Source organism: Symphalangus syndactylus, chromosome 16 (genome assembly GCF_028878055.3).
Source record: "Symphalangus syndactylus isolate Jambi chromosome 16, NHGRI_mSymSyn1-v2.1_pri, whole genome shotgun sequence".
NCBI lineage: Eukaryota > Metazoa > Chordata > Mammalia > Primates > Hylobatidae > Symphalangus > Symphalangus syndactylus.
This window is the reverse complement of record NC_072438.2, coordinates 65,696,476-65,720,646: the sequence shown is the minus strand read 5'-3', so window position 1 is coordinate 65,720,646 and position 24,171 is coordinate 65,696,476. Positions and strand designations below refer to the sequence as shown.

The 24,171-nt window shown below is 35.5% G+C and overlaps 1 protein-coding gene across 9 annotated transcripts in view; it reads right to left on the bottom strand.

The window, feature by feature from the left end:
• RICTOR (RPTOR independent companion of MTOR complex 2) overlaps nucleotides 1-24,171 on the bottom strand; it is a 135,104-nt gene that overhangs the window by 27,228 nt on the left and 83,705 nt on the right. For 8 of the 9 annotated variants that reach the window (XM_055246624.2, XM_055246626.2, XM_055246625.2 and 5 more), the window contains 8 exons: nucleotides 16,717-16,886; nucleotides 13,463-13,530; nucleotides 10,407-10,474; nucleotides 6,695-6,777; nucleotides 2,788-2,875; nucleotides 2,183-2,273; nucleotides 2,006-2,072; nucleotides 1,477-1,557 (listed from right to left, as the gene is read on the bottom strand). In XM_055246624.2, coding sequence (XP_055102599.1) covers nucleotides 1,477-1,557; nucleotides 2,006-2,072; nucleotides 2,183-2,273; nucleotides 2,788-2,875; nucleotides 6,695-6,777; nucleotides 10,407-10,474; nucleotides 13,463-13,530; nucleotides 16,717-16,886 — 716 coding nt within the window. Of the gene's footprint in view, nucleotides 1-1,476; nucleotides 1,558-2,005; nucleotides 2,073-2,182; nucleotides 2,274-2,787; nucleotides 2,876-6,694; nucleotides 6,778-10,406; nucleotides 10,475-13,462; nucleotides 13,531-14,331; nucleotides 14,400-16,716; nucleotides 16,887-24,171 lie in introns of those variants that run through there. The other variant, XM_055246629.2, reaches the window with a different exon arrangement.

Below are 24,171 nucleotides of genomic sequence, written 5' to 3'. Positions count from 1 at the left end.
TTAAGTGGTACCCAGTTAAACTCAATTCTTAAATGACCAGAAGGGATTATATGTCAAAACACTACAGGAATCAACCTATGTTTAAAATAACATTTAAAATGCTAGATGCCATATCCAAATTTATGAGTTGACTTCTTAAGTTTTAAAAACTACTTTCTCAAAATAGATTTGTCCCATATGCCATAATCTTTAAAACAAGAAATATTAATTTCTACTTTCCAAACAAAAACCTCACTACCCAACCAGCTATCAATGAAGACAAGTGCACTGATCAAATGTGGAAGATAGAAAACATAAGAATAATAAGCAAAATAACTAGCTCTTTTATTTCAAGAGAATTACAGACTTCTGGGTATGGGACAAGGGAAAAAGATAAAATGTATAGAGATTCCTTCATATAAAAGCAAATAACTCTGAATGTTGGTATTCTTGAATAGGAAATGACATCTTAAGAATTAAAAGACAAATAATCAGACCTGAAAGCCTCTGACTCTACATAATTCTTTCACAGAGGGGCCAAAAAAGAACAGAGCAAGCAGCTAAATAATTCACTGATTTAAAAAAAGAAAGTTAAATTAAATTCTGCTTAATGCTCTTTACCTCACTCACACAGGCCAGTCGCTATGAAGGGGAAACAAGGGTAGGAAGGAGGGGAAGAGATCAAGAAAGAAAAACCTAAACAAAAAACATCTGCTAAAAATAGCAAACTATGACATAATTTCAAAAGATTTGCCATAGAATCAATTCTTCCTTAATGAGTTTTAAATGGCTCTTTTTATTTTGTATTTACTAACTAGTAAGTAATCTAAAAATATAAATTCCTACCTTGCAAACTATCAGGGATCCCTCACTGATCGATTTGCTGAGAGTAAAGAATTGTCAAATCACTTTCCTAGCTCCTACTTTCCAAAAGTTACTGTAATCACAAAATCATGGTGAAAAGAAAAACAAAAACCAAAAAAACAAAAAAAGCCCATCTTCTGAACCTCAAACTACAAGTTTATAGAAAAGACTATAATGTTCAACCAAGACTGTATTTAAAGCTTCTGCACAAAGCTTTCTAAAATTCAGGCACTGACTACCATGTATCAAGTACATTCTTAGCAGACTGAAGTAGTATCCATAGTTTTGCAATTTTTTGCTTCTTAGGAAGTCTTTCTGAGATCAATTAAGATTTACAGGACGAAAATGTCAACTTTGAAAGTGAGTGTAAAAATCAACATTTCAGTACTTTGCATGTTGTATATTTATTCCATTTACAAAACCAATCGAAATATGCGTGTGCATGCGTATGCGCGCACGTACGTATCTATCTCAGGATACAGTACCAAGGGCTTTTTGTAATGCTAAGATAAACATTTATAAGAAATGCAAATTTATTTTGAGATAATACAAAGCAACACCATTAAAATAACTTGTTTTATAAATTCAAACATTAAAGGTATGAAACATATAATCAGAAGTTGCTAAACTTACCATATGTAAAAGCTCTCCTAAAAGGATGGTAGCTCTAACTGAGATATGATCATCACTGTTTGTTATCACTTCAACTAGGCCCTTTGAAAATAAAAAGATAACACCACTGTTGCAAAATAATACATATGAAAACATGTATGTGTCAGATTTATTTTTCACTCTGAATTTTTTTTTTTCTTTTTTTGAGACAAGAGTCTCGGCTCTGTTGCCCAGGCTGGAATGCAATGGCAAGATCTCGGCTCAGTATTAACCTCTGCCTCCCAGGTTCAAGCAATTCTCGTGTGTCAGCCTCCCGAGTAGCTGGGACTACAGGGGTGTGCCACCATGCGTGGCTAATTTTTGTACATTTAGTCGAGACACAGTTTCACCATGTTGGTCAGGCTGGTCTCGAACTCTTGGCCTAAAGTGATCCACCTGCCTTGGCTTCTCAAAGTGTTGGGATTACAGGTATGAGCCACCACGCCTGGCCTGAAAGAATCTGTTAGAGAAAATAAACAAAACGGAATAAAATAAGGTTTGTAAGTCTTACCTCTAAAAGTCCATTACGAATAAATGCAGAGAGTATCAATGCCAAATAATTATCCATGAGGTCTGGCCTGGAAAAAACAGCACAGAAACAATTTAAATAAAGTTTCATAGATTACACAGTCTAACATAAAAACCCTAATTCTAATAAATTGAAACCCTTTCTGTATTTAAATTCTACCTGGATCTGGCACGATGAGGAAGAATAGTTTTTGCCTCAGCTGCCACAAAGCCATCTGAAAGCCTCCAACTGTCTTGGAACCTCCCTGGATCTAAAATAGTTAAAATATGGTAGGGAAAAGATTAGATATCACTGAAGCATTTCAGATAAGTATAAAACCATCAGCTAGCCAGGCTATAAAGAACTTTAAAATGTGCTGGTTAAATACCATATATTCAAAAAGATATAGACAAAAATTAGTTATGTAAATATACGCAGATCTAATTTCCTTCATTTTGGGACTTCGGTACTTTAAGTCATTTGGCTCAAATAATATGAGAATTAGATAATCTGAGGATTACACAGGTTTCTTACTGTTTCCTCTTTTCCTTTTTTGGCCCATTCCTATTAATTTAATTGCTGTAAGAGCCAAGGTGATAAAGAAGAAATTAAAATTTCTGTCTTAGGAACTTGAGGTTTTATTTTTATGTTAATTTTCTGTCACAATTACACAGCAAGAAAAGAAAATGGTGTTCAATATTTAGTATTTCTCCTTTTAGGAGCTTTGTCTCCATTAAATAAAAATTACAATATATGAAAAGACACAAACGTACTTCAATACTTACCTACACTGAGTAGTGCTTCTATGAACTCCTCAGTCACAACAGGTAGAGGAAGACGAAAGATATCATAAAGCACTTCAAGTAGACCTCGCTAAATTAGCAAACAAATACACCTCATTTATTTTTATGAAACACTTCTAAGATTTTTAAATGTTCTATTCACATAATTTTTAAAATGATAAAAACAGAACTATTAATACAATGACATGCCACATAACAACATTTTAGTCAATGATGGATCACATATACGATGGTCGTTCCCTAAGATTACGATGAAGCTGAAAAATTCCTATCGCCTAGTGAAACTATAGCAGCAGTCATATTGTCTGTCACAGGGCAATATTTACTCAACTGTTTGTGGTGATGCTGCAGTAAACAAACCCACTGCACTGCCAGTTGTTTAAAAGTATTATATATAGAATTATGTACAATTACATAATACCTGATAATGATAATAAATGACTATGTTACTGGTTTACCTATTTACTATACTACATCTTTTATCATTATCTTAGAGTGTACTCCTATACTTAAAAAAAAAAGCACTTTGGGAAGCCAAGGTGGGAGGATTGCTTGAGGCCAGAATTTTGAGACTAGGAACATAGTGAAATCCCATCTCTACAAAAAATTTAAAAATTTACTGGGTGTGGTGGCACATTCCTGTAGTCCTAGCTACTCGGGAGGCTGGGGGAAGATGATCACTTGAGTCGAGGAGTTCGAGGATGCAGTGAGCTATGATCATTCCACTGCACTCTAGCCTGGGTGACAGAGCAAGACCTTGCCTCTTAAAAAAAAAAAAAGTTAACTGTAATACAGCCTCAGGCAGGTATTCCATAACAAGACATGGTTATCACATGACAGCTTCATTCATGTATACTGCCCTGGAGGCATTCCAGACATACAAGGTATGGAGGTGGAAGACAGTGATACTGATGATCCTAACTCTGTGTAGGCCTAGGCTAGTCTGTGTGTGTGTGTGTGTGTGTGTGTGTGTGTGTGTGGCGGGGGGGGGGGGGGCGGTTTTTTGAGGCAAAGTCTCGCTCGTCTCCCAGGCTGGAGTGCAGTGGCACGGGCTCACTGCAACCTCCACCTCCCGGGTTCAAGCAATTCTCCTGCCGCAGCCTCCTGAGTAGTTGGGATTACAGGCACCTGCCACCACGCCTGGCTGATTTTTGTATTTTTAGTAGCGATGGGGTTTCACCATGTTGGCCAGGCTGGTCTCGAACTCCTGACCTCAGGTGATCTGCCCGCCTTGGCCTCCCAAAGTGCTGGGATTACAGGTGTGAGCCACCGCACTGGCCTGTGTTTTTGTTTTTAACAAAAAAGTTTAAAAAGTAAAAAAATTTAAAAACAGAAAAATCTTACAGAATAAGGATATAAAACCAAAAAAATTTTGAATGCCCATACAATGTGTTTGTGTTTTAAGATAAATATTATTGCAAAAGAGTCAGAAGTTTAAAAAATTTGAAAGTTATAAAGTAAAAAGTTTACAGTAAGCTAATTATTTTTGAAGAAAAGAATTTTAGTAAATTAAACGTAGCCTAAGTGTACAAGTCTGTAAAGTCTACAGTAGTGTATGGTCACGTCCTAGGTCTTAACATTCACTCACTTCTCACACATTGACTCATCCAGAGCTACTATTAGTCCCATAAGCTCCATGCACTGTAAGTACCCTATATAGGTGCTGTATTTATAATTTTTTTTTTTTTTTTGAGATGGAGTCTCGCTCTGTGGCCCTGGCTGAAGTGCAGTGGCATGATCTCAGCTCACTGCAACCTCCACCTCCCGGGTTCACGCCATTCTTCTGCCTCAGCCTCCCGAGTAGCTGGGACTACGGGTGCCTGCCACCACGCCTGGCTAAGTTTTTTCTAATTTTAGTAGAGACAGGTTTCACCGTGTTAGCCAGGATGGTCTCGATCTCCTGATCTCATGATCTGCCCGCCTCGGCCTCCCAAAGTGCTGGGATTACAGGTTGAGCCACCGTGCCCGGCCAGTATTTTTAATCTTTTATACTGTATTTTTATTGTACCTTTTCTATGTTTAGATGTTTAGATACACGAATTCCATTGTGTTACAACTGCCTACAGTACTCAGTACAGTAACAGGCTATACAGGTTTGTAGCTTAGAAGCAATAGGCTATACCACATAACCTAGGTGTGTAGTAGGCTATACCATCTAGGTCTGTGTAAGTACTCTAGGATGTTCACAGGGTGAAATCATCTAACAGTGAGTTTCTTAGAACACATTCCTATCATTAACCAAAGCATGATTATACCGTATTTTGAAACTGTATAAGGCCTATATTAGAGAAGGGATAACTAAATGCTTACTACTACATACATCACTTAATCTAGTCATTAAATTTTTCATTAACCTAATTATGCAAAAAAGCAATTTTCCCAAGGTCATGGAGCTAACAAAAAAGTAAATAAAACCAGAGGTTAAACCCCAGTTGGTCAGACTCTCCAAAGATCATGTTCTTTTTCCACCTATTGAGTAAGAAGTGAATTATCTCAACAGTTTGTTACCTGCTTACAGATCTTTCCATTTATAATCATATCCTTCCATTTCCATTATCTAAATAATTTTTATTTCACATTTAAACAAGGCACAATTTGTTTAAATTTCTGTAAATATTTCTGGCTAACATTTTCTAATAACATTTTTCAGCTCCAAGTTTGGTTCATATAAGGAAGGGCAAAGGAAAGAAACAAAATTAAAACAAATAAAAACATTTAAGGAGAAAGGAAAAAAATCACTTTAAGAATTCTCTTTTCCTTCAAATTCAATTTAACTGTATAATACAAATTCTTACAAATAATTTAGAAATATACCTAATATAGAAATATAAATAACTCCATTTTAATCAAAACCACCATCGTTAAAATAAAATCTCACCACATATTACAAAACTTAAGTTAGAAGGCATAAATACATTTACCTTTTGTTAAATGTAGTCTGTAGTGCTTGAACCTTTTATAGTGAGAATGCCCTTGTGTGTTGTTTATATTGTTTTAATGAATAAAGCATAATTAAGTTCATATTTTCAACTCAACTTTTTTTTGTTTTTTTGAGATGGAGTTTCGCTCTTGTTGCCCAGGCTGGAGTGTAATGGTGTGATCTTGGCTCACTGCAACCTCCAACTCCCAGGTTTAAGTGATTCTCCTGCCTCAGCCTCCTGAGTACTTGGGATCACAGGTACCCACCACCTAAGTAGCTGGGATTACAGGTGCCTGGCTAATTTTTTGTATTTTTAGTAGAGACGGGGTTTCACCATATTGAGGAGGCTGGTCTTGAACTCCTGACCTCAGGTGATCCACCTGCCTTGGCCTCCCAAAGTGCTGGGATTACAGGCGTGAGCCACCATGTCTGGCCTCAACTCAATTTTTAATACAGCCATTATTCCTAACAGCAGCAATTTTTTTTTTTTTTTTGAGATGGAGTCTCGCTCTGCCACCCAGGCTGGAGTGCAATGGCGCTATCTCAGCTCACCGCAACCTCCGCCTCCTGGGTTCAAACGATTCTCCTGCCTTAGCCTCCTAAGTAGCTGGGATTACAGGCATGTGCCACCATGCCCAGCTAATTTTTATGTTTTTTTTTTTTCAGTAGAGATGGGGTTTCACCATGTTGGTCAGGCTAGTCTTGAACTCCTGACCTCATGATCCACCCACCTCGGCCTCCCAAAATCACAGGCATGAGCCACCGCGCCCAGGCAACAGCAATATTTTAAAGGATTCCTATTATATTTAGGGTTTAACTAAGTAGTAAATATTTACTTGTGTATTTTAAAAATATGATCTAGATTAACAACTAATGAGGAAAAAGCATCACCTGAAATAATTTTTTTTTATAATTAATTCCCACTGTTAAAGGTCCAGGAATGAAACAATCCTAATAACTTTTACCTACCCTTATTTCCATATTTGGTATGCAAAGTACTCCTATTAGAGACTGGATCCCAGAATTTCCAGGTTTACATAAATTAATAATACCTAAAGAGGACAGAAAGAAAAAAAAAATCACTGACATGAATTTCAAAAAAATTTCTATAGCAATGTATAATATAAAATTTGTTGTATTTTTCTAGGCAAAATTATATGATTATCTATGATACTATTTGGTCATCATAAGAACTATTATATAACTGAAATATATTTGAAGCATACTCCATATTTCTCTATTGATTAGAGATTACCAATAATTTCATCACTTAAATTCCATCTTCAGTATCTGTTTAATATCCAGAAAGTTCATGAGTCTGACTGCCCGACGAACGCTTCTCTGGGAGTAAGAACACGGGAGAAAATCAGACAATGGTCTGTCTCCCCTCTTTTATGCTCCTCACTTTAAAGTGAAAAACTCTACTTGGCATTTATTATTTAAAAGTTCAATTCTAAAATACGCTGAATGCACAGATGAGTATAAGCAACAGACTTCAAATAAATTATATGATTCAAAATTTTTAAGTTACAGAACTAAGTTGAACAATTTTAAACATATTAAAATCATGTCACAAAAGATGTATGAATAGCCAATAAACACACACAAAATGCTCCATATCATTAATCATCAGGGGAAATGCAAAATATACCTACTAGAATAGCTAAAATGAAAGACTTACAACACCAAATACTGACAAGGATGCAGAACAACTGGGAGTCACATACACTGATGATGGGAGTATAAAATAGTATAAGTATTTTGGGAAAAAGTCTGGCAGTTTCTCATGGACACAAACATACATCCAATCTCAGACCCAGCAATTCCATTTAGGCATTTATGCAAGAGAAATGAAAACTCATGTCCACAAAAATAGCTTGTATGAAATTGCTCAAAGAAGCTTTATCTTTGATAAAGGAGCTTTGAATAGTCAAATCTAGTAACAGAAGGGCAAAAAAAAAAAAAAAAAAAAAAAAAACCAACCAAAATGAAATGTTCATTGCATGAAATATTACTTAGCAAAAAAGAGAACATATTACTGATATATACAATAACATAAATGAGTATCAAAATCATTATGTCAAGTGAAAGAAGCCTTACAAAAAAAAAGCCTTTATATCAGTATGATTCCACTAATATTAAGTTTCAGAATAGGCAAAACTAAGCCACGAAAATAATGGTGGTTCCTTCTTGGCAGTACGGAGTCAAAAACTGACTAGGAAAGAGTATAAGAGAACTTTCTGGGGCAATGATAATGTTCTATATATTGAAAAGGGTTTGAATTACAAAGGTGTAAGCATTTGTCAAAACGCATCAAACAGTAGACTAATGATGTGTGCATTTCACTGTATGTAAATTTTACCTCAAATCTCTCCCCCCGAAAACAAATCAGGACCATAAACAAACACCTAATTCTAGTTAATAATGTGCATGCTGCAGTGTTCAGGAGTGAAGAGGACTATGTCTGCAACTTCCTTTGAGATGTATTAGAATAACATAGATGTACTGATGAACGCCCAGTGGGATGGACAGATGGACAGATATATAATACAGCAAATATAGTAAAATCTAGGTGGAAGTATATGGGTGTTCACTGTACAGTTTTTTCAATTTTTCTGTATGTTTCAAATTTTTCATGACACGTTAGGGAAAACATTCTTTAAAATGTCTTATAGGACTCCAATGTTCCCTGTACCTCTAGCTAAGCGTACAGATATTTATGAACAGTCTCTATGGTCTTTTTAGATTCAGGATCAAAATTCAAATTAAAACATACTAGGTAAACTTATTTGCTTAAAGTATCAAAATAGTATTTCACAAATTTTGATGTCTGATAGTAGTTTGAGAAATTACAGATAAGATAGAGTCTCAAAAGATTGTACTCTGTGCTAATACGGAAAACAGGCTGCTGCATCTCATTTAAAAAATGTGTTCTAAAAGGTCATTTTTCAATCAGTTATTTGGAACTGGAAATACATCACAGAAATAATGTTACAAGTACACAAAAGTTTATTTAACATATAAATAGTACTACACAATATAAATATTATTTAGGAAGTTATTTCCATGAGACAAATGCTTTCAAGGTTTTAACTTATAATGCTGATATTTCTCTTCTTACTTCAGTAGAAAGGTAGAAGACTCCTACCCCTCTAAGTTTCTTTCTTTTTTTTTTTTTTTGAGACAGAGTCTCGCTCTGTTGCCCAGGCTGGAGTATAGTGGTGTGATCTCGGCTCACTGCAACCTCCGCCTCCTGGGTTCATGCAATTCTCCTGCTGCAGCCTCCTGAGTAGCTGGGATTACAGGTGCCCGCCACCACACCTGTCTAATTTTTGTATTTTTAGTAGAGACAGGGTTTCACCATGTTGGCCAGGCTGGTCTCGAACCCCTGACCTCAGGTGATCCACCCACCTTGGCCTCTCAAAGTGCTGGGATTACAGGCATGAGCAACCACACCCAGCCCCACCCCTCTAAGTTTCTAATGATGAATCAGTATAAAAGGGCTCCAGAGGAAATTGAAACACAGTAAAAATAAAAAAAAAAATGTTTAAGAGCAATAAGGAAAGACTGGCAGAAACAGACATCATTACAGGAAGTGTAGAGTCTGGACGTAGGAAGAATAAGGAGATAGTAGCTAGGATGCAGGATAGAATTAATTTTTTTGGTAAGATACAAACAGCTCTAATGACAAGGAAGCTGAGGAGTGGTAAAGGAAGATGACTGTAACTACAGAAAACAAAGTATTGGGGAGCTGATGAAGTATTTTTAAAAAAGTATGTATGACTGTTGAGTCATCATAGAATCCTATGGTTGTCCATCAGTGTTAGGAAAATAGGCATTTATGAGGTATCGCAAGGCAGAGCTTTTTACCAAGCTGCTAAGAGATCAGAGAAAATCCCTGGAAACATACTGGTTAGGGGCCAAGTGGCCTTTCTATACAAATGGCTGGAGTAAACATTTGTATGGAAAAGGTATTTGTAAGTTAGGGTTACCTAGGTACACAAAAATGTTTAGGTGAATTTCCTTTTTTTGCTTATTGCTACTTCTTTTCCATGCTACCCCTTCACAATAATACTAAATCAAGAAGGAAGAAGATAATCATTAATACATCGGGTACAAAAGTAATTGCGGTTTTTGCTATTACTCTCAATTACTCTTAATGGCAAAAACTCAATGTTATTAACAACACATTTAATGGTGGTATTATTTTAAAAACAATACTTACTTTTTATTCCATGGAAAGATAAAACATGCACAATCCCTATTCTCAAGAAATTTGGAACTATTAATGACCTATCTTGCTTATTTTGTATTTATGACACTACACTGTACTTACAAACGTCAGTTACATACACAGCTAACACTCAAGTTTTGTAGGTGTTTTTGGTAAAGATCATGCTTAAATTTTTTTAACTGCCCAGGTAATCATTAGCACAGTGACTGTCAAGTAATTAATAAATATGTGTACACTGATCATAATATTAGCTAATTCCTATTGACTATTACAAATTTCCTTCACCATATTTTAATAATTTTGTACGAATTCCTTTGGTTCTAATAATAACATACAAAGTAAGACTAGATTAGCATCTGAATTAGATGATACAATAATAATTTAACATTTGAAAAAGTAGTCTAGTTTTTCTTCTTGGATATTATAAAGCAATGTAGAGTAACCTACCTGCCCATGATCGGAATGTTGCTATGATTCCCATTTTACTGGCTAGAAATCGTGCTTCTCTGTCTTCTCTGTTGGGGGTGGGGGGGCGGGGGGAGAATCAATGAAATAAAATGTTAAAATGAGTTTTTTCCTGCTACTAAATCACAATAAGAGCTATCACTGATGTTTAAACATTTACACATAAAATTAAAACAAGACATTAAAAAACACAAAGATCAGATCTACACTAAAGCAAATTAGCCAATTATAAACTGACTTCGAACTTAAATTCACAACATCGTTTGTCATAAATTCTGCTTTTCTACTCAGTTCTATATTCCTGCTCTTTCTGAAAACTATTCTTAGATAAGATTTAATTAAGCATTAAGTCTGCTTAATAAGCATCTGTGGTACTAGGTTGCCCCTTAGCAAAGAAAATTATCACATAAACCTCTTAATTTTAATCACACACACTCTTTACTTCATAATCTTTGCTCTAAACTTATTTGAACATTTCCAACAAGCAAGTTCAACAACCTATACAGTCACTGAAATGTTATGAAATAACTACATATTAACATCACCAGCTACTTTCTTCCTTCACAATTATGTAGCCAACTGTTTCCATTATTCCTTCCTCGACAATAGTTATGACAAGCAACTGAATTTTTTATATCTGTTAAACATTTTTCATGGTTGGCTTATGGCCAGTTTCAATACTTAAGAGCAATTTTGTGTCTCTTTATGTCACTCCAACCGCCATGTCTACCCTGTCGATTGTCCCTTTTTTCCTGTGCCACCTTTTTTTTTAATCTTTCCTACTTAAATTCTTAATGGTTGTGAGCATACAAAAAATCACAGAACTGGGAAAAACAGCAACAAAAAGTAGAAGGAATAAAGAGCAATGACAGAAAGTCAAATTAGGTATTAGTAAGCAACTAGTCTACAAAAGTGGACTGAAAAGCTCAAAGAATAAGACTAAGCTATGCAGCACCAGCTAAAATGAGAAAATAACAGAAATGAAAATGGGGGCGGGGGTGGCTTGGAAGAAGGGAGAATCAGACACCTGTGTGATTAAGCTTTCAGCACTTTCTCTTAAAAAAGTTGGTGACATACACTGACTGTCTGGTAATCCATCTCTAACATATTAAACTTGTAATATTTTAAAAATCAGTCATTTCCCTGTTCCCTGGTCATAATATACCCTTATTTACAGGCCTGATATCTACCTGCTTATACTCCAGAAACTTAGAAGAAAGTACAGAACCAAATAGGAAAGGAAGGATTCTGATGGAATAGCCCCACCCTCCCAACTCTAAAAAATATCTAGGTTCACCTATTGTCCATCATCATATGCAGAATTCTATAAATGGCCCTATCCCAAGATTCCATGACCTGATCTCTGGGTCATGTGAACATGATGAGATATCACCGCTATGATGGTGACTATGTTTATGTTATATTGTCTAGTAGAGCATAAGAAAGGGTATATACCATATAGCAGGCTTGATCTAATTAGAGAGCTTTCTCTAGCTGGTAGCCAAAGAAAAAGTCAGAGAGGCTGAAAGCACTAGAAAGATTCCAGCATTGTTCCCTTTGCAGAGGGAGAATACCACGTGCTGAGGAATGTGGGAGGCCTCTAGAAGGTGAAAGTAGGCCCCAGCTGACAGCCAGTAAGGAAAAAGGCATAGCAGTTGTACAGTAGCAAGAAACTAAATTTTCTCAACAATCTGAATGACCTTGGAAATGGATTCTTCACCAGAGCCTCCAGGCAAGACCTGAGCCAGACTTCTGACCTATCAAACTGTGATCTAATAAACTGGTATTGTTTTAAGCCATCATGCTTATTGTTATTTGGTGTGCAGCAACAGAAAACTCATATATTCTCCGTCAATAAGAGAATGTCTATATTTCAAAAGAAGCCAAGAAAGGGCCTTACAAATTCCAATTCATAACTAAAGTTTGCAGGAATAAGTTTGAGAAGTCTTAGAGGACATCTACTTTGATCTCTTAGCTCAAAGTAGATCATGGTATGTTAGGGTGTGATAATGAGTTCACAATGATGGATGTGACTGAAGGTATGAAACCACTTTTTTTTTTTTTGAGACAGAATGTTGCTCTGTCGCCCAGGATCGTGCAGTGGCGTGATCTCAGCTCAATGCAACCTCCGCCTCCCAGGTTCAAGCAATTCTCCTGCCTCAGCCTCCAGAGTAGCTGGGACTACAGGTGTACGCCACCATGCCCAGCTAATTTTTTTTTGTATTTTTAGTAGAGACGCGGTTTCACCAGATTGGTCAGGCTGGTCTCAAACTCCTGACCTCAGGCGGTCCACCCGCCTCGGCCTCCCAAAGTGCTAGGATTACAGAAATCACTATTTTTAATTCAGGGGAAAAATGAAAAACAATAAAAACATTTCCCTGGCAATGTATACTACATATCACAGTAAGTTTATGTCTACAATAAACTCATGGCAGTGCAATAAAGTCTACCAGAAAAACACTAGGTAGCATATTTAATGGAATTGTGTCATTTGCAAAATCTTTACAAAGTGCTTTATTTGATCCCTAAATTATGTTAAAGTTATCTCCAAATACCTAGTGAACATGTGCCTTTCTCTCCAAAAACACCCGAAAATTATACTGTCTCATTTCTAGATAATAATATTTATTCTCATTTATTTCTGTATTAAACTTACTCTCAGAATTCTACATATTACATCATTCTGCTGACTCAGTAAGTTAAGGTGGCTCTTCATTCTACTATCTACTATTATTTCATTCTTTTAGTTTTTTTAATGTAATTACGCTAAAATATATACGATACAAAAACAATGACCTTGGTTTCTGTCACAGTCTACCATATATTTTTTGAAATAAGAAATTAACCTTTAAATTTCTCAAAGCTTTAAATTTTTTAAACAACAGTAAATTATGAGAGAAATGCAACATAATTCTATAAAATAGAAAATTTATTTAAACTCACATTTCTCTGGCTGTACATGGAATCACGCAAACCTAAAAGCTTTAGTATTAACATATACATTATCTTAAAAATTATTAGGAACCAATGTTACTTACTTGAGCTGTCCTTCAGCTGTATCTGGACTATGTCTGTAGTGAAAATCAGTATAGGGTGCTAAAATTCTCTATTTAAAAAAAAAAAGGAAGAAGAAAAGAGTCTTTATTTTAAAATGCATCCTTCCTGCATTTTATGGAATGTAACATTCCACCATTTCTCCCTATCTTTAATGGGTTTACTGCTTGAGGGACTTATTTCTTCTAACTCATCATCAGGGAATATATTTGGTGATTTTTTTTAATGTACAAATTGAAGTTCTGAACTTTTAAATTGAGGTTTAACATGTATCTAAAACAGTGATTTTTCTCAAACTAAGCACACTCATGTAACTAGCACAAGATAAAACATTATAGGCATCCTCAAAGCTCTATCTTTGTAGTCACAATCAGCATCTATCCCAAGATAACCATCTTGACTTCTGACACTATGATTAGTTTTGCCTGTGTTTGAAAATTTAAATAGTTCTATTAATGAACTGCATGTTCCTTTTGTTGGTGGTATAAAGAAAATCCAAGTTATTTTTGTGTGGTGTTGTTTGTATTCAGCAACCTTGCTAAAATAACTCATTACTTTAGAACTTAAGAGACAGGATCTTACTCTACTGTGCAGACTAAGGTGTAGTGAGTAGTGTGATCATAGCTTACTGCAACCTTGAACTCCTGGGCTCAAGCAACCCTCCCGCCTTAGCCTCCAGAGTAGCTGGGATTACCGGCTACTTTAGAACTACTATATTTTATTAACAACCTTCCCATCTTGTCTACGGCATTACTGTGGACATGAACTTTAGGTCTAAATATAATTTAAAATATAAGAGATTAATAATTACTTTTAACAGTCATGATGCTTTTAAATCTAGTCACATATTTACTTTTTCTGGTGCTCTTCATTCCTTCCTGCATTTCTTTGTCTTAGGTCATTTTCCTTGTAACTGAAGATTCCCTTTAGCCTTTCTTTATGTCTCCTTTTAACAACAAATAATATTTATTAATTTATACAGTTTCAGTGACTTAAGAATCTAGGAGAGGCTTGGCTACATGGTTACGGCTCAAGGTCTCATAAGATTTCAGTCCAAGTGTTAGCCAGGCCTGTAGTCATCTGAAGGCCTGACTGGAGCTAGAGGATCTGCGTCAAGAAGTGTCATTCACAAGGTGCTGATTATTTGCAACAGGGCTCAGTTCCTCTCTATGTATTATCTCATTTGTTTTCTGAGCTTTATAACATGAAGCTTTATCAGTTTTAGAAACAATGTTTTGGCCACTTTCTCTTTGGATCTTTGCTTCTGCCAATTTTTTCTCTCCAAAGACTGCAATTACGTTTTATCCCTTTTGTGCTGTTCAATTTCTTTCTTTTTTCTCTGTGCTTTACTGTATTAACATTATTTTTCTTTTACCCTTGGGTATTTTTATTGACTTCTCTTTCGGTTTACTAATAACATCTTCCTGTTCAAACTGAATGTTAATTTCATTGTGCTCTGCATTCCAGATATCATATTTTCAGTACTAGAATTTCCATTTGATTCTTTTCACATATCCAATTATATGGTAAAATTCTCCATTATTTCATCTATTTTATTTCTCTTCTTGAACAAATTAATTGGGGTTGTTTTAATGTTTTTCCTCTATCTGAATTACCTGCAAGCATGTTTCTACGGATTATTATTTTTTTCTTTTGGGTTTTCAGTCATACAGTCATGTCTTTTTACGTGACTAATTTCCGACTGAATGTCAGGCATTGTGCACTTTATAAAAGGATCCAAGTGATGTTATCCTCCCACTAGAGATGGTTTATTCTTTCCTCTGCTAGACAGGTAGATTAAGGGGACCAATCACCTTATTCTAATGTCTAACTAAGTTAAATTGAGGCTACAATGCAATTTTGATAAGACTAAGTAGACCTCTGGTTTTCCTGTGTTTGAGGTTTGTTTCATTTATATAAAGGCTTTGCTAATCCACTGTGTGATATATAGGAATAAAAACACAGCTGGCTGGGCATAGTGGCTCATACCTGCAAGCCCAGCAGTTTGGGAGTCTGAAGTGGGTGGACTGCATGAGCTCAGGAGTTCAAGACCAGCCTGAGCAACATGGCAAAGCCCCGTCTCTACAAAAAATACAAAAATTAGCCAGGTGTGGTGGCACATAACTATAGTCCCAGCTACTCACGAGGTTAACATGGAAGGATAGCTTGAGTCCAGGCTGCAGTGAGATGTGATTGCGCCACTACACTTAAGCCTGGGCAACAGAGTGAGACCCCATCTCAAAACAAAACAAAAAACAAATCACAGAGCCTATACATATTATCTTTTATTCATCTCTCCAATTTTAAAATTAGTTTTCTTACTTGGTAAGAAAAAAAATTAAAGCTAAACATATTATAAAATATCAACAGTGCCAGTTTATTCCCAGAGGATTCCAATGAATAATGTACTCGAAATCACTTATTAAGAATATTATACTAACATTGTTAGTTAATAATATAGGCTAATGTCAATTTTATAATGTGAAGCATTTTTAAAAATAGTCCTGATAAAAACAGAACACTTAAGTTTCAAAAAATGATTTGGAAAAACAAATTAGGGGACAATCAATCTTTTATATCACATATGATTTCATACCTAAATACAAACAAATCCTTGATTTAAACTGACTCCAAATACTATATTCAAAGGACAACAATGCAATACATGCACACGAAGAAACTATAATACAGTGCATACATACTTTCTTATAAAGTATACAGTAGCCTTATTACTTTTGACTAACTGTAATAAACCCTACTTGAATCAGTAAAAAATTTAAAAGGTATTTATAAAATACACATGTATGATTTCTTTCAAGTAGATATAATTAGTTGCTAACAAAGTGCTTCCAACTTCAGATAATTTTAGGTTTCATAAATATTGTATAATTAGCAGGAGCTATTCACACACAACGTACTAAAGGCCTTAAAAACAAATGGTAATCTTAAATAGGTAAATTTGTTATGTAACTTTATTTGTACTCTAATTTGGTTCACAAACTTTTCATAGATAATACAAAAATAAAATTTACACATTGATGAAATATTCTTAAGAGTAATGTTTTCAATTCAGTCCAAACTGAATGATCTGTAAAACAGAGCTGGGAATAAATCGGTGTTGGCTAATTTAGGCTTGATAATTAATGTGGTGCTGCATCTATAGAATTTAGTGTTTCAAAGTAAAAGTATACATTTATAATCATATTTTAAAACTAGAAAAGAATATTAAAGTTCCTACCTCTAACTCTACATCGGCTCGCACATACTGTCGAGTCTTTGGATGATTAAGAAGGTGCAAAATTGTAGTAATCAGGGCCTCATTTATTCGACTTAATTGGCAATCGATCACATTTTTCAAGATGGTGTTTAGTCCACCACGAAGGGCCACCACCTCTGGATTCTGAAGTGCTAAAAGAGAAAAACTTAACATATTATATTTGGGGTAATTATTCAAAGTAATAAAAAATCTAGGCTTTAAAACTTAATTGCCTTTCTGACTTGAAAAACTTTCTAATACCAACATTTATAAGAACAGGTAGATAAAAGGACAAGTGGATAAAGTAAGAGTCACTGAATATACTTCCCCACAACCTGATTTTTAAAATATCTTTGGATTGTCTTTTCATACCCTTTGTCCATATGATAACGGAATGGCTTTTTTTTCCTATCAATTACAGGGAGTTCTTTATAAAGTAGGGATATTAGCCATTTATCTGTCTCAAATCTTTCATTTGTGATTTAACTTCAGATTTTGATTAAAATGGTGTATTTCATTTCTCTATATTTTTATTAAACACAGACATAGAACACATAGTTTAATAATTTTAAGCTCAGAAATTTCTTGCTCCAAAGATCAGGCATTTCTTTGTATATGTGCGCGTGTACGTATGTGTTTTAAAAGAGTTCATGAATTGGTTACACTTTGGTTTTCAATCTGTTAGGAAGCTGAGTTTTGTGAAGATGATAAACTCAATTTTCCCCCTCCCAAATGTTCAATCAATTATCCTGGGATGCTTCCCAAACTAGTTTTTGTACTTTATGATACATTAAAGTTTTCTGTTTATCAGGGTCAGCAACTCTTGATTCTCTTTCATTTTTCTCTCCCTTAACAGCCTACGTTAACAGTTTAAAATTATACATACATACATATATATATACACACACACACACACATACATATACATATATATAAACAGTTAACAGTTTAAAATTATACATACATATACATATATATATTCTTTTTCAAAAATGTTTATTTTTACTCCTTTTCAAAAATGTTTTCATGGTTGGTTCTTTACTGTTTATTCTTCCAGAAAATTTTAGAATCAAGTTTCTTTTCTTCTATTTTCTAAAATGAGGCATAATTACATTTAGTAAAATCACAGATCTTAATGGTATAGTTCAATAAACTATGAACAATGTCCCACTCAACATACAGAACTCTCATTATCCTAGAAAGATCTCTCACATTACTTTCCAATGAGTCCTCCTCCACTGCACAGGCAGCCACTGTTCTCATTTCTACCCTTATAGATTAGTTGTGTCTTCTTAAGAATCAATTTGATAAATTCAAAAGTACTTCCCAAACACACATACAAGTCAAACACAGTTCTTATAAAATTTGTCTTATGTATTTTCTTTTCTACTTTAAAATAGTATTGCTTTTTCTAATTACTGACTATTGTTGAAACACAAAAATCTGTCAAATCTGTGTTTTCACATAGTCCTACTACCTAAAATTAAGTTGGTTTTTGCTTCAGAGTTTTTCTATATATAAGATACCATCTACAAATTAACACTGTCTCTTTCCAATATAGAAACATATTTTATTATTTTGGCTAATAACCTGGCTAAAAGTTTTAAAATAATGCTAATTAATAGTTACAAGGATGTGGTATTTGTAGAAATTCACCATTAGGAATAGCATTGATTGTTGATTTGAGATAAATATTCTTGAATGTTAACAAAGTAGCCTTCTAATTATCTATGTATCTAGGCATATGTCTATCTGTGTACATGTACATAAAATGCTAGTTACATAATAAGAAATTTGTAGGTTTGGCCAGGCACGGTGGCTCAGGCCTGTAATCCCAGCACTTTGGGAGGCTGAGGCGGGTGGATCACGAGGTCAAGAGATTGAGACATCCTGGCCAACATGGTGAAACCCCGTCTCTACTGAAAATACAAAAAAAAATTAGCTGGGTGTGGTGGTGCGTGCCTGTAGTCCCAGCTACTTGGGAGGCTGAGGCAGGAGAATCGCCTGAACCTGGGAGGCAGAGGTTGCAGTGAGCCTGAGATTGTGCCACTACACTCCAGCTTGGTGGCAGAGTGAGACTCCTTCTCAAAAACAAAACAAAACAAAACAAAACAAAACAAACAAAAAAAAACAAGAAAGAAATTTGTATCTTTATAATGCTCTAAATCAGATAACACTATGTAAGAATTACCTGTTGTTTTTTTAAAACAAAAGTACCTGGATGAGTTTTTTTGGAGCAATTATTTTATCAATGTTTTCAAATACTTCTATAGCTTTTGAACTATTTGTAGTTTACAATTTGTGAGTAACTGGAAATTAAAATTTATCCTGAAAATCCATTCATATTATTAAGTTTCCAAATACACATAAAAACTATTCTCTTCATTTATTTATTAATCTTTTGTATTTCAAATCTTTGAGTTTTCCAAACATTTGTGGATTTTACTTTCTTCTTCCAATTAACAATTTAGATTACATAATCTATCTTGTTCACTAATTAAGACTTTTACTTTTATTGGTTTTTCTCCATCTGCTTAACATGAAATGGATTTTTTTTCTTTTGGTATTTCTTGAGTTATACTGGTTCACTCATTTATTTTTTGCTTAATTATAATGAGCTTTCTAATGAAAAATTAACTTTTGAGTATAGCTTTCCAGGCATCCAGGCAGTCCTACAGATTGGTGCACAGTCAAGTTTTACTATATATTTTTTTAATTTCCCTAATCACAGTTCTGACTCTGTCTTTAAATCAACAACTATTGTGGTCTTTTAAAAAATCCTCAATGGTAGGTTTTGGTTCTCTTTTTTTTTTTAGCTTAAACTTTTGTTATCATTTATCACCTCAATTGGGAATGTAACCAACATCATTCCTACTTTAGGCGGTGAAAAAAATATCTTTTCTTGTGACTTAAAATTTATTTCTTTGATAATAAGTGAGGTTGAACTTTTAAAATATGTTGTTGTTGGTGATGGTGTTTTGATACAGACTCTCGCTATCACCCCAGCTGGAGTGCAGTGGCGAGATCTCGGCTCACTGCAACCACCACCTCCCGGGTTCAAGCGATTTTCCTGCGTCAGCCTCCCAAGTAGCTGGGACTATACGCGTACCTTTTTTTTGTTTGTTTTTTAGTAGAGACGGGGTTTCTCCATGTTGGTTGGCCAGGATGGTCTCGATCTCTTGACCTCGTGATCCACCCGCCTCGGCCTCCCAAAGTGCTGGGATTACAGGCGTGAGCCACCATGCCCAGCCTAAAATATGTTGTTTAGCCATGCATTTCTTTGAGAATTACAGCCATCACTCTGTATCCACAGGGAAATGGTTCCAGGACCCTGATGATACCAAAATTCTCAGATGCTCAAGTCCTTTATATAAAATGGCATAGTATTTACATATAACCTATGCACATCCTCTCATATACTTTAAATCACCTCTAGATTACTTACAATACCCTACAATGTAAACCCTATGTAAATGGTTATACCGTATTTTAAAATCTGTTTTTTTTCTCTGAATGTTTTAGAACTGCAGATGGTTCAATCCACAGATGTGGAAGCTGTGGATATGAAAGGCCAACTGTATTTGTTTTCCTATTGGTTTGTATATAAATAAATTACTTATTTTACTTGTTACATTTACTTTTTTATTGGATTGTTCCGGCACTGCTTGTTTTCGTGACTCCTTATAGTAATATCTATAGCTGCCAAAATCCCTGTGTGATTTCTTTTGATAACTCAAAACTCCTTTTCCTTCCAATGATCAGATAAATATTCATCCCTGTTCCCCACTGGCCCCAGTTTTTTCCCTGTTTAGCCCTTTCATGCCTTTGCACCTAGAATTCTTTTTTTTTTTTTTTTTTTGAGACGGAGTCTCGCACTGTCACCCAGGCTGGAATGCAGTGGTGCAATCTCAGCTTACTGCAACCTCCACCTACTGGGTCCAGGCGATTCTCTTGCCTCAGCCTCCCGAGTAGCTGGGATTACAGGCGCATGCCACCATGCCTGGCTAATTTTTGTATTTTCAGTAGAGACAGGGTTTCACTATATTCATCAGGCTAGTCTCGAACTCCTGACCTCAGGTGATCTGCCTGCCCCGGCCTCCCAAAGTGCTGGGATTACAGATGTGAGCCACCACGCCTGGCCTAGAGTTTATTATTTTTAGGCATAATGGATTGTTTACTGTTTTTAACCCACATCAAGAATGATTTGGTTTGGCTCTGTGTCCCCACCCAAATCTCATCTCAAATTGGACCCACGTGTCGAGGAAGGGACCTGGTGGGAGGTGACTGGATTATGGGGCGGTTTTCTCCATGCTGTTCTCGTGATAGTGAATCTCACAAAATCTGAAGGTTTAAAAGTGACACTTCCCCTTTGCTGTTTCTCCTGCTGCTATGTAAGACATGCCTCACTTCCATTGCCTTCTGCCACAATTGTAAGTTTCCTGAGGCCTCTCAAGTCATGCAGAACTGTGAGTCAAATAAACCTTTTTTCTTCATAAATTACCCAGTCTCAAGTAGTTCATAATAGTGTGAAAATGCACTAATACAAACATATAGAATAACTAATGTTAGAGAGCCAGACTTTAGTAGATTCTATTATATATTATTACTGGAATTTAGACAATTCCTATACTAAATTTAATGATGAAGAAAAGTTCAAAATTTATAGAATTTTAATGTTGCACTGAAATTATTTGTTAAATAACAAGTTCTCTACTTCCCTACCAGAAATGTACTCCTTTTGCATATTTTTGTAACAATAAAGAATTCATGTATTAAAGGCCTTAAAAATGTTATATATCCAATCACATCATCTGCAAACAGAGACAATTTGACTTCTTCTCTTCCTATTTTGATACCTTTATTTCTTTCTCTTGCCTGATTGCCCTGGCCAGAACTTCTAATACTATGTTGAATAGGAGTGGTGACAGAGGGCATCTTTGTCTTGTGCCGGTTTTCAAAGGCAATGCTTCCAGCTTTTGCTCATTCAGTATATTGGCTGTGGGTTTGTCATAAATAGCTCTTATTATTTTGAAATACGTTCCATCAATACATAGCTTACTGAGAGTTTTCAGCATGAAGGGGTGTTGAATATTTTACTGAAGGCCTTTTCTGCATCTATTGAGGTAATCATGTGGATTTTGTCATTGGTTCTGTTTATGTGATGGATTATGTGTACTGATTTGCATATGCTGAACTAGCCTTGCATCCCAGGGATGTGGCCAACTTGATAGTGGTGGATAAGCTTTTTGATGTGCTGCTGGATTTGGTTTGCCAGTATTTTACTGAAGATTTTCACATCGATTTTCATCAGGGATATTAGCCTGAATTTTCTTTTTTTGTTGTGTCTCTGCCAGGTTTTGGTATCAGGATGGTAGTGGCCTCAAAAATTGATTAGGAAGGAGTTCCACTTTTTCTATTGTTTGGAACAGTTTCAGAAGGCATGGTACCAGCTCCTCTTTGCACCTCTCGCAGAATTCGGCTGTGAATCCATCTGGTCCTGGGCTTTTTTTGGTTGGTAGACTATTAATTACTGCCTCAATTTCAGAACTTGTTATTGGTCTATTCTTCTTCCTGGTTTAGTCTTGGGAGGGCATATGTGTCCAGGAATTTATCCATTTATTCTAGATTCTCTAGTTTATTTGCATAGAGGTGTTTATAGTATTCTCTTATAATAGTCTGTATTTCTGTGGGATCAGTGGTGATATCTCCTTTATCATTTTTTATTCCATCTATTTGATTTTTCTCTCTTTTCTTCTTTATTAGTCTGGCTAGTGGTCTATTTTGCTAATCTTTTCGAAAAACCAGCTCCTGGATTCACTAGTTTTTTTGAAGGGTTTTTCATGTATCTCCTTCAGTTCTCGTTTAATCTCAGTTATTTCTTGCCTTCTGCTAGCTTTTGAACTTGTTTGCTCTTGCTTCTCTAGTTCTTTTAATTGTAATGTTAGGGTGTCAACTTTAGATCTTTCCCACTTTCTCCTGTGGGCATTTAGTGCTATAAATTTCCCTCTAAACACTGCTTTAGCTGTGTCCCAGAGATTCTGGTATGTTGTGTTTTTGTTCCCATTGGTTTCAAAGAACTTATTAATTTCTGCCTTAATTTCATTATTTACCCAGTAGTCATTAAGGAGCAGGTTGTCCAGTTTCCATGTAGTTGTGCAGTTTTGAGTGAGTTTCTTAATCTGAGTCCTAATTTGATTGAACTGTAGCCTGAGAGACTGTCATGATTTCCGTTCTTTTGCATTTGCTGAGGAATGTTTTATTTCCAATTATGTGGTCAATTTTACAGTAAGTGTGATGTAGTGCTGAGAAGAATGTACATTCTGTTGATTTGGGGTGGAGAGTTCTGTAGATGTCTATTAGGTCTGCTTGGTCCAGAGCTAAGTCCTGAATATCCTAGTTAATTTTCTGTCTCGTTGATGTAATATTGACAGTGGAGTGTTAAAGTCTCCCACTATTATTGTGTGGGAGTCTAAGTCTCTTTGTAGGTCTCAAAGAACTTGCTTTACGAATCTGGGTGCTCCTATATTGGGTGCATATATATTTAGGATAGTTAGCTCTTCTTGTTGCATTGATCCCTTTACCATTATGTAATGCCCTTCTTTGTCTTTTTTGATCTTTGCTGGTTTAAAGTCTGTTTTATCAGAGACAAGGATTGCAACCCATGCTTCTTTTGCTTTCCATTTGCTTGGTAAATAGTCCCCCATCCCTTTATTTTGAGCTTATGTGTGTCTTTGCACGTGAGATGGGTCTCCTTAGAACACCCCATCGTCTCAGGGCAAAATCTCCTTAAGCTGATAAGCAACTTCACCAAAGTCTCAGGATACAAAATCAATGTGCAAAAATCACAAGCATTCCTGTACACCAATAATAGACAAACAGAGAGCCAAATCATGAGTGAACTCCCATTAACAATTGCTACAAAGAGAATAAAACACCTAGGAATACAACTTACAAGGGATGTGAAGGACCTCTTCAAGGAGAACTACAAACCACTGCTCAAGGAAATAAGAGAGAACACAAACAAATGGAAGAACATTCCATGCTCACAGACAGGAAGAATCAATATCATGAAAATGGCCATACTGCCCAAAGCAATTTATAGATTCAAAGCTATCCCCATCGAGCTACCATTGACTTTCTTCACAGAATTGGAAAAAACTACTTTAAAGTTCATATGGAACCAAAAAAGACCCCATATAGCCAAGACAATCCTAAGCAAAAAGAACAAAGCTGGAGGCATCACGTTACCTGACTTCAAACTACACTACAAGGCTACAGTAACCAAAATAGCATGGTACACTGGTACCAAAACAGACATATAGACCAATAGAACAGAACAGAGGCCTCAGAAATAACGTCATACATCTACAACCATCTGATCTTTGACAAACCTGACAAAAATAAGCAACGGGGAAAGGATTCCCTATTTAATAAATG